Genomic DNA, 11,319 nt, shown 5'->3' with positions numbered 1-11,319 from the left:
GGGAGGAACCCAAGTTTTCTGGAGGTGCAGGTGACCACAGGACTCCTATTTTCGTGCTGTCGGCTGCTGAGCTCACCTTCTGCGAGGCCCAAGGGTGGAGGTCTGGTGTCACTGAGGTTGGCAGCAAAAACCCTGTCAGTGCAGAGGAGCCAGCCCCTCCTGCTGAGGCCATCTTTAAAAGGTTACCGAAACCTCTGAGCCCACGGTGTCAGACTCCAGGAGCGATGCCAGTACAGAGCTCACAGCGGTGGACACCTGGGCATGCTGGAAAGAAGGAAAACACAGAGGAGAAGAGACATCACTCTCCTTCCCTCCAGCTGCTGGTGGCTGAAGTGCTCAGGTGAGTCCTGCGAGCGATGGGTAGGTTAGATGACAAGAGAAGATCAAACAAGGAGCTCCAAGGTGCCCGGCAAACGCATCTCATCACATCGTCTGTGGACATCCAGAAACACCGCCTGGAAGCATCTACACGAGCTACATCTATACGTGCCAAGTGGAGATACCTATAACACAGCTCTACGTTACTCCCCTGAGCACAGGCGGGAGCGTGGAAAATATTTGTTGGGAATATTGCTGTATTGGGGGATGGTTTGTACCTTCAAGGATTCAGCTAGAAATAATTGACAGAATGATTTGCAGCCATCGGCAAACAACGTTACTTTCCCAAAAGCAGCAGCACCAGAGAGAAAACAAATTGAAGCAGGTGTGGGAAGAGTTAGAAAGCACAAGAATTGCATTCCTGAGCCAAATGGACAGATTGAGACAGAGGAAAACAAATTGGGAAGGGAAATGGCTGCCTATTGCCCAGATTTTTCAGGCACTGGGAGGAGGTGGAGGTTGGGTTCAGGCTCTGTTTCGGGGCCTGGGAGCTGTGTCTCCATTTGGGCAGCTGTGTTAGTGCTCAGCCTGGGGTGAGGGTGGGGTTTTGGGGCTTATTTCCACCCCGAGCAGGGCTGGCATCGCAGGTTTGGGGAGCAGCATCCTACAGAAGCACGAGCCCCACCACCGCGATGACCATGAGGAGCCCGGCCAGGATGCAGATGCTGATGAAGACGATGTCGCTGGTGTCCTGGCTCTTGACTTCACGGGCGTCCGTCTCTCCCCCCTCCCGCTGCTGGGCATCCACCAGGTTTTCTGCCTGGCTGAGCCTGGCTGGGTCAGGGCCAGCGATGAGGGTCACCGAGGCTTCCTTTTTCTTCGGCTCACACTGCACCTCGTACTGGTGGATGTCCTCCTGGTCACCCGCTGAAAAATCGATGTAGAGGGTGCTGACGATGATGGACGTGTTGTTGCGTTTCTGCAAGACAAGGGTCGCAGCTCGTCAGGGCTTTGTGCAGCTCGTTTTCACAGGGGTTTGGAGGGCGGTTGGCCACGAATCAGACCAGCATCTGCTGGGAAGATGGGACAGGGACTGGGAACTCCTCTCTGCAGCTGGTACAACGGGGCTAGCCGTCTACTCAGCTCGCTTCAAAGGAAGGTTTGCTGACAGCTTACCTGGGATTCGGTGCCGCAGGTGTCAAACCTGGTGTGTATTTTAAAGTTCCCACCAACCACCTGGGCTGCACAGGAGGGGGTCCCCAAATAAACCCTATTCCTCTCCAGCTGGGCCAGGGACTGCACGGGGATCTGGATGTGGAAGTCTGTCCGGGTGCAGCTGACGTTCATGGGCACAACTGTCGGGACAGAACACAAGGTACAAGTGACGTGTTGGGAGGGGATTTCCCCAGGCTGCAGCGACCGCAGCAGCTCAGTGCAGAGCCCCAGCCGCTTTCAAAGCTCGCTGTCCCCATCACACGCGAAGCAGGCGACCGACAGCACCAGGACTAGCAGGGACATCAGCCTCATGACTTTGCCGTGCATCTCGCAGTACCTGGCCTTGCTGCCACAGGACTCACGGGACAAGATGAGTTTTCAGGGAAAAAGGAGCTACACATGAAATGCAGAAAGCATTACTTTGTATATCAATATTTTAGCCCTGTCCTGTGCCGAGGTCAGACACAGTTGGCTCCCAGGCACTGTCCTGCGTTCTGCCCTGGGCAGGACACCACCAAACACCCTCTCGAGCCTCGTCCTCCTTCCCAGCTCTCCGAGTGACACCCGAGTGCCATCACAGGCAGCATCGTCGCGCTGTCGTTGCCACAAGCAAGGAAGGATTTACCCTGTGAGAGCAGCCGCTCTCCATCATTGCAAAGCCAGCGAAACATCCGAGCTGCTGCCCAGGATCTGACCATGAGAGCTTTGCTGCTGGCTTGCCGTGGGCACAGAGCTCCCCTGCATGCTATGACACCCCTGCCAGAGACACTCTTACAGCGACGAAATGGAGGAGACGCATCTTGGGGGGACCCAGGTCCTGTCCCAAGCATCATCAGCCCTCCACCTCCCCCAGAACGTTATTTTTGATGGGGAGCTGGCGAACAGCACACGGAGGGAGCTGCTCTTGAGCTGCCCATGATGCTGAGGAGCGAGGCAATGGGGAACCCAGCCCCTCTCCATCGCTCTGCCTCTGGAACTGTATTTGGCCTCTCTGGATGCAGAAAGCATCCATGCAGGAAAAGAAGCAGGGAGGAAAAATGCCCCCCTCTTTAAAGTTAATCCTCGCTCAGCTTGAACCAACCACTTGGGCAGTATGAATTATTGAATTATTCCAGCTCCCTCTGAATCTTGGCCTTATGAAACTGGTAAGACGCAACAAAATCAATATGAAAAAATAGTGTCACTTTGCTCCACTTAGTGCATTATAAAACCATTAGAAGATTTACCAAATAACTAAAGTGCATTAGATCAAGAGGAGGAAGAGAAAATGGATCTTCTCTCCTGGCGTGAAGGCTTTCATTCCAATGGCCATAAATCATACATGCCCAGCCCAAGTCATGCCCTGTTGTGGGCCCGAAAAGAAAACATCCGCATGGCTGAAGAGCTGTGGATGCGGACGTGGAGGCTGAGGTGCCCCTTTGCCACCAAGGGCTCCCGAGGAAGCCGGTGGCAGGGAGAGGCCAGCGCCTCCCGGCACGACCAGCCGCTCTCCTGGCAGGGCGCTGGCGGCTGGAGGTGCCGCGCAGGCTGCGAATTGCAAGCAGATGCCCGAATCGCCGGGCAAACGTAGCAGGCAGCCTTAGCTTTACAGAGGGAGGCTCGGTTTCATGGCCAAGTTGTTGTCCTCCCTCAACATGCATCCGGCAGAGTGTACCGGGGGATGCGGGAGCCTCAGGCAGCCGGGAGAAGTCACGTCCGTCTCCGTGACAGGGCTTCTCCCTGCTCTCCAGCTAGCATCCCATCTATCTCTCTGCAAGCTCCTCCAGCAGGAATGAGGTTTCTCCATGACCAGACACAGTGAGGCCAAGATTTCTCTCCCTGCACGCCGCTGTAAAACAGTAAGAAATAAGCAGGACAAGGACAGGGACAGACCTGCCGTGCACACTAAAGCCCTACCAGATGTCCGGTACAACCTCTCTCCCTCCAGAGGCTGCAGAGGCTCAGGACAAAACTCCATCCCATCTCTTACTCCTACAGCCACATACCCCCAAATCCCTTCTGCTACACTGGAAACAAAGAAGGATTTTTGCTGCTGAGGGATAAAAGCTCATAAACCCAGGGCCAGCCACCCCCAGCTCTGGCCGAGCAGCCCTGCTCCGGCTCCAGCCCTCCAGCGAGGCCGCCCCTGTCTGAATCATCCCCGACACACAGGTCAGCTCAGATGTAATTATCTTGAAATACAACGAACGCCGTAAATTAACCGGCTTTTGAGGTGCAAAGGTTGGCAAATACATGAGAAAGGTTACACAGTGCTCCTTCCACCGGCTGTGGATGCACCGGCTGGGACACGGGGCACGCCGGCGGTGGGGAGGTGCCGGGTAGGGCTGGTCGGGCGGATTTGGCAGCGCCGTGCCCCAGGGGTCCTGCCCCTCCAGCTCTGCTGCCGGTGGAGAGGATGTGGTTTATATCTGCCTGCTCAGCTCTGTGCTGGCGGGGCTGGAGCATCCTGGGGAGCGGGGAACAGGGTCGTGATGTTTGAACAGGTCACCTCCCCCTGGGCTTTGGTCCCCTAAAAACCCCCTGGGTTTTCTCTCCTTCATGCCCTGAGAGAGGAGCAGAGCGTGACAGCAGCAGAGATGTGAGGAGGAGAAGCCAGGAACCATCTCTTGAATACTAAACATGACGTGGAGCATGGGTGTCTTGCAGGCTGCAAGAGCTGGGGTCACCCACCACATCTTTCCACTCCATCCCCGAAGAGCCCCACGCTTTGCTCCTGCTAACGAGTATCTTCACCGCATGGTCCTTCTGGAAATCACACAGTCTCAGGCATGTCCCGATGGAAACAATGCGTTGCGGAGCACCCAAGTGAGACCTTACCTCCCATGTAGGCGATGGAGAAGCCCCTCTTGGCCGTGTTGCGGTCGGTGTGGAGGACCAGCAGCAGCTGGTTACTGAGGGAGGTGACGGGTGCCAGGCTCTCCCGCCCACACCACCGCCCCAGCAGGGACCCGTTCTCGGCGCCGCCATCAAAGGCGGCCAAGTGGTCGTAATCGCAGCTGCCTGTCAGGCTGCTCCGGCCCTCCAGCTCCATGTCCAAGAAGAAGATCTTGACCCGGTAGCCTGGGGGCAGCTGGATGCTCCACTGGCACTTGAGGTTGTTGGGGTAGAAGTTGGGGTACTGAGGGCTGGAGAAATTCCCTTTGATGGTGGTGAACACCTCCTGGCACTCGCCTGCTCAGGGAACAAGGGGAAAGGAAAAAACGAAAGCAAACCTGAAGTGCCTTGGGCGTGGATGAGCCGGTGGATAAGTGATCACTTGTTTTATTGCTAAAGCATGCTCTGCCCTCCACCCCACAGCTCCCCAGCCTTGCGTTTGGCTGACGGACACCCATCAGTTTTGGGGGATGGCAATGCCCAAGGTGGCCAAAGTCCTACAAGGGCAGACAGGGAAAACCTGTATCCCCAGGGAATGGCATGAGCAAGGGAGAAGGGCGGCTCTTGCTCAGGAGAAAGACAACCCAAGGCCTGGGATAGCCGCAACAATGCCTTTTGCATTGCGTGGTGGTTTACACTTCACACCATCATCTCATGAGCTCTCCCCAAAGGGCTCCCCTCCTCTATCATCTCCTCTTGCTGTCATGGGAGAGAGAACATCACCACCACCACGCCGGGGACCCATCCCCACGTCCTTCCCACTGCCCCACCGCCCCGAGACCCCCGCACCTGAGTAGAAATGGGCCTTGAAGCCCCTGCCACCGATGTTGAAGTCCGACTTGAAGAGGACGAAGAGGTGCGGGGCAGAGGAGACGGTGCGGGGCGGGCGGGTGCTGCCACAGTAGCGTCCCAGGTGGGGGGCGGCAGGGGTGGGGCCATCAAAAAGGGCCACATAGTCGAAGCCGCAGCCCTGGCCCCCCTCCACCTGGAAGTCAGTGAACACCAAGGTGAGGGGGCCACCACCGCCAGCCGCCCCAATGCTCCAGCGGCACTCAGCATCGTTGGGGTAGCTCTCGGGGTAGCGGGGACTGGTGATCTCCCCAGACAGCCCCGTCAGCTGCCCACCGCAGGCATCTGTGAGGGGGCACGGATGATGAGGATGGTGGGGGAGGACTGAGAGATGGCTGCTTTGCCACCGCCATCCCTCCCGGCTACCTTTCTGGTAGGCAGCGGCGAAGCCGTGCTTGGCCACGTGGCGGTCGGAGCGGAAGACGACGGCCATAACGTGCCAGGCGGAGGAGAAGGGTGGCGGGGGGCTGCGGCCACAGAAGGTGCCCAGGAGGTTGCCCCGGTCCCGGGCAGCCCCGTTGTAGACCTGGAGGTAGTCGTAGGCGCAGGCGACGTGGTACTCCAGCTCAAAGTGGCTGAAGGAGAGCAGGACGGAGGAGCCCTCGGCCACCACGATCAGCCACGTGCACTCCGTCTCATAGGGGTACGGCCCCGGGAAGTTGGGGCTGGAGAAATTGCCGGAGGGTGCTGAGAGCACCCCCCCGCATTTAATGCCTGGGGAGCAGAGAGGTGGATGTGATGTCCCCTTTCCAGGGGAAGCCTCAAAGGACGGAGACGGAGTGCACAGCATTAGCTCCATCCTACCACTGACACTAGTGAAACACCAGCGCCCTGCACCCCTCCGCTGGGCTCGGCCACCCCTTTTCCCCGGAGGACACGTGTCCCTCCCCATCACCTTCCATCCCTCCACCACCCCCTCCTCCCCCCGCCGCCCATGGCGTGGCTGCGGCAGGGCTCCGCCGTGCCCGTGAGCTTGTCCTGCCGGCCCCAGCACGGCGTCCCCGTCTATTTATTGCTGGGAAAGAGAAAGTAGGGAATGAGTTTTAATCGTTCAGTGGTTCCAGCCTCGCCGGGGCCCTGGCTGCCCAGCCCTTCAGCTTTGTGCCTCCCGCTGACGACGCTTCTCCATGTAATGGCGGTATCGGTGAATTCAAGCCGAAAGAAATAGGGGTGAAGGGCTCGATGCGCTTAACAATGAGTTATGCACATAGGGATCGATTTTCTAATGAAATCTTTATACTGAGACATGGTTATTGTAAAATAAGGCGGGGGGGTGGGGTGGCTGACACCTGTCCCGAGGTCTGGTTAGGGTTGGGGTGAAGGGGCTGATATAGCGGGCACATACATCACGTCTGGAAGGGATGCAGACCCTGCGTAGCCTCCGGGGGACATGTGCGGGTTCCCAAGCAAGGCTGGGCGCTGGCTGCCATCAATCTGGGCCAAGTATATTGCAAATCAATAGTCAGGCAGCGCGCGTTGCTTTTCATCACGCTCGCTGGTGCAGTGACCTACCGGCGAGGCGTGTGCGGGGGTGTCCTGCGGATGTGCGTGATGCAGCACCACGGCAAATGGGTAAGGGGAGGGTGTGCGCACACGTGTGTGTGTTGGCACAAGCAGCAAAGCTGGCCAGATCTAAAATCGCCTTGCTAATTACCGGGGATAGGCAATAAAGTAATATGGGGCTGGTACTAAAAGAATAACGTTATTGAAATAAGTATGCAAGAGAGGAGTCCGCGGGAGGGGTGAGTAGCCGCGGTGCAGGAATATTGATGGATTAAGGGCTGGGAGCCTTGGAGGTGCTCCGGGGACCCCAGATGGGTGCAGGCAGGGGGGGAGCAGGCAGCACCGGGCAGGAGCACCCGCATCGGGGCTGGGATGGGTTTTGATTTCCGACGTCGCCCTTCTGTGAGAAAGGCCCTGCCGTTTTCGGGAAGGGGTATGGCTCGTTAGCCGAGTTACTGGGCTGACCTGGCCCACCCTGCGCCCAGAGTTCCGTGTTGTCTGCTAACCCTGCCCTGCGTCCCGGCGGGTGTTTTATCCAGGTAAGGTGAGGGGTTTAGTACATGCACAGCAACATACACACGTATACATACATTCACATATATATGTATATGTGTGTATATATTTTTATATAGGCATGTGCAACTCCAGAAGTTAACAAAGGCTTCAGCAAAGCACCTATACACAACAGGACAACCCCTACTTGCAATCTGCAGTAAAATAAGCACGAAGCAGACACTCAAGCGCGCGGCGGTGTCCCACACTTGCTGCCACGCACGGCAGCTGCAGATCCCAGCTCCTTTCCCTGGCCTGAGCGAACCCCTCTCCCTGCGTGGGCTGAGGGCTGGGACCCGCTCGCACTCCAGAGCCATTGCTGCGCCCGCAAACAGCCCTCTCCTCCCCGGGGACCACGGATGCCCGTCTGGCCCCAAGGTCCCCACTGGGAGCTGGAACCGGGCTCTTACCTCTGCTGGGAGCATCCCCAAGAACCCCGCACAGCACGGCCAGCGCTGCCAGGCAGCCCGCCCCTGCGCGCCCCATCCTCTGGCAGGCAAATCTCCCCTCATCGGCACCCAAGCATCCTTTCGGAGCTGTCTGTCCAGGAGGAAAAAAAATAAATAAAGAGAGAAATAAATAAAAAGCGGGAGGACTGTAGAATTAATAGCGGAATGAATAATTCATCGCTTGTTTGAATTAAGAGCGGCAAGGTAACTTGATCTATTCCTCCCTTCCTTCACTCAGTTTTAATGATCTGGATCAAATGTCCCAAGGATTTACACTATACCAGATACCTTGTCAATACACTATATTTAGAAGAGATATTAATGTTTCAGATATGGTGTATAACAGCAGTAAGTCTGGGCTGACAATATGCCCTTAAGGGGCTATGAAAATAATTTAGTTCGCCAGGCAAGCCAGCGAACCAAAATGGGAATTTCAGACTTACCGTGGAAAAGCACCTCAGGAATTAACGTGATTTATACTGCGGCACCCACTGCACAAAGCCAACCGGTGGTAAAGGCCAGAGAAACAGGGAACGGGATTTAAACGCAGCCGCGTCTCCACGTCGGCTGCTGGGTCAGCATCCCTGCAGCGAGTGCCCAGGCTCAGCGGGATGCTCAGCCCGGGAAAGCAGCAGTCGCGAGCACTAAAGATAGCAAATCCCACCTCCCCTGAGAAAGATTAGAGATGATTTGTGACTCATGGGCAAAAACTATCGATTATTATAGAACGTGCTAAGGCCTTGGAGAATTGCCATGTTCTTCCGTGCTGGCTCACGCTTCTTCTCGCCCAGGCTTTTGGATGCACTCGGCTGAAGGTAATCAAGCTTTTGCGTTTGGTGGGAAAGATGTGCTCCTTGCTGTGCCACGTTAGCTGGAGAAACCCCAAACCCAGCAGCGTTTCAGTTCCTTCCCTCCTGCCCAGGAGAGAAAAGACTTTCCTGCTGCCATAACCCCCACCCAGATGAATGCCAGGAAACAAAAACCCACCAAGGCCTGCTGGCATGAGGGACCTGTGCTAAAAAAAGTCACCTTCAAAGCAGCGGGGAAAGCAGCAGTGAGTATCTGTAAATCTCAGGCGGGGAGACAAGTTGCATTTATTAATTAAGCAATGAGGATCGATGCCTGAGACGTTTCCTGTGGATTAATGATGGCCTGGGAGGAGCTGATGGCCCGAGGTGCAGCTAAGGACCATTAACGCCAACTGGTCATTAATCCCCAGGAAATGCTCCATGCCAAGGTCGTTAAGTGCCTGCATATATTTATGGGTAATAATAACAACAATAATATTTGTACAGGCTCTCTCCTTGCTGCCCGGCCTCACTGGAGCCATACCAAGGGCTGGTGGGAGCATCGGGGCACCCCACCAGGAGCCCTCCGTCCTGAGCCCAGTCAAGGCAGGGGACGTCAGGGTACCTGTCCCGGGGTGTTGGGCATCTCATTGCCCCAGGAGCACCAGGACCAAATGCACATTCGAACCAGGAGATGCAAGGCAGCCCTCCCTGTCCCGGGGTGCAGCGCAAAGCTCCCACTCCGGTGCAGGCTCTGGGAGATGGCCGTGATGCTGGCACATCTCCTTCTGACCTCCCAGGGACACTGCAGAGCTTAATTAGCTGCTTCCCTAACGGGCTTGGAGAGGAGGTCTGTCCCCACGCTTTGTACAACATGTGCGGGGGCCAGAGCCCGCAGCAAAGAGGCAGCAGAGGTCTGGCACCACAGCCCACGGTCCAGGGGCCTCTCCTGGACATTTCCATAACCATGGCCCCGGCTCAGCCAGGAGTGCTCAGCTCCCCAGCTTCTCCATCGCTGCACGACAGAGCAACACATTCATCCTCGCTGCATCCATCTCCAGCAACACCCACCGTCCTCCAGCGCTTCCATAGCCGGCGCCAGCGCCGAGGCACCTCCCAGCACGGAGCCGGTGTCGGGGACGCCGACACCTACACGGCCGCTCTTCTCCATCCCTCCAGCTGCGCTCTGCATCGGTGATACCCCCAGGAGACGGGGCGGGGGCTGGGGCTGTGCAGCACAGCAGCTGTGTCCCCCTCCCAGGAGACGGCATCCATCAACCACCGGCACATTCACCCTCTCCTGACCTGGGGATGGCCGTTCCCGGCTGGGCCAGAGCTGCCGGGCGGGAGGGCGGAGGGAGAGGACGAGATGCAGCAGGGAGCGGGGCAGAGGAGCCAGGCAGGTCCTTCCGCACAGAGGTCTGGCCGGAGGTGATGTGGATCAGCCCAGGATGATTTGGCTCCGGCCAGAGATATGGAGGGTGATTTTGAGGTGTGCCGTATTGGGACTGCCTCTATTCCTCTGTGGGCTTATTTATAAATCATGAGTCAAAATGACGTTTGATTCATTTAAATAGAAAGGATGGGATCAGGACTGTGAGACTTCAGAGAAGATCAAAGGTTTAAATACGGTCCCCAGGAGAAAAAGGAATTATTTAGGCAGGAAATAATGAGATGAAATGAAGAAGGTATTTAGGCTGCACAGGAGGAAGAAGAAAGGAAGCGAAGCAAAGCCCCTCTCCCTGGCACAGCGCTGCACAGGTGGTGGCGAGAGCACCGGAGCATCCTGCCAGCACCCCCTGCCCCGGCAGCAGGGTGCGAGCCCCTGGCCTGGCAGCGGCCACCCACCGCCGCAGGGAGCTCATGCACCTCCAGCCCCACAGATCCCTCATGACTGCCGCCATTTCCCTATAAAACGGCCACCCTGGGGCAGTTCCCGGCCTCCGAAGGGCAGGAAACCTCTCATCTTCCCTCAGTAGAGAAAATCCTGCCCCAGAGCCTTTCCATCCCACGTCCCTGCCTTTGCAGAAGCGCCAGACAAGCCTCTGGAAGGGGCTGTCCCCACGGGGATGGGTTGGGGACTATGAGAGCCAGCCTCAGAAACGACAAAGGCAGCAGGGGGAAGGGAAAGAAGGGCGGAAAATAGAGAACAAAGTGCCCACGGGCGGTTTGAAGGCTCCTTCGAGTTCATACTTCCAAGGACATCCTGTCCCCCACGGAGAACGTCTCGCAAAGACACCCCCTCTCCGGCGTGGCGAGCCGGCTCGGCATGCATCACCTCCTCCCGCTCTGCCTGCAGCCTGCCTTTGCAGGATTGCAACCCGCAGCATTCACAGCTTGCTCCGTCTCTCACCACCCTCCCTTTTAGCCACGAACAAAGACGGGAGGCTTCGCGGCAGAACGGCCGGACCAGCTGGGTAGGGTTTAACCATCGTGGCCCATATGTGCTGAAATACCCAGACATATTGGGGTTGTGTTTAAAGGAACAGTCCCAGCGTTCACGCAGAAAGTCGTCGCTTCTCCGACGCGAGCGTGAAGTTTTACTTCAGGCCTTCGCAAAAAGGCTGGGTCGATTTTTAACAAAATCTTAGAAAGGCAGAACATTTAAAGCAAGAGGTGTGTAAGGAAGGTTTTCAGAGTATGTAATATTTGAGGAAAATATTTTCTCTGTATTCCTAGCTAAGGCCAAAGCAGGGACAGCTACTGGAGAAAGCAACTCCTTATCAGCCCCACGCTGTGCAGAAGCGCCTCTACTACATCAGTGTCTTACG

The 11,319-nt window shown here is 56.7% G+C and overlaps 1 protein-coding gene across 1 annotated transcript; it reads right to left on the bottom strand.

Moving 5' to 3' along the window:
* Window positions 1-930: 930 nt before the first annotated feature.
* CDCP2 (CUB domain containing protein 2) lies at window positions 931-11,316 on the bottom strand. The gene is made up of 6 exons (XM_075759341.1): window positions 7,722-11,316; window positions 5,623-5,970; window positions 5,197-5,541; window positions 4,351-4,704; window positions 1,495-1,673; window positions 931-1,297 (listed from the first exon to the last, which is right to left on the bottom strand). The coding sequence occupies exons 1-6, from the start codon at window positions 7,795-7,797 to the stop codon at window positions 983-985; spliced, it is 1,617 nt and encodes a 538-aa protein (XP_075615456.1). The 5' UTR covers window positions 7,798-11,316; the 3' UTR covers window positions 931-982.
* Window positions 11,317-11,319: the final 3 nt, after the last annotated feature.

Source organism: Balearica regulorum, chromosome 8 (assembly GCF_011004875.1).
Source record: "Balearica regulorum gibbericeps isolate bBalReg1 chromosome 8, bBalReg1.pri, whole genome shotgun sequence".
Lineage (NCBI taxonomy): Eukaryota > Metazoa > Chordata > Aves > Gruiformes > Gruidae > Balearica > Balearica regulorum.
This window is presented reverse-complemented; position numbering and strand designations above follow the sequence as displayed.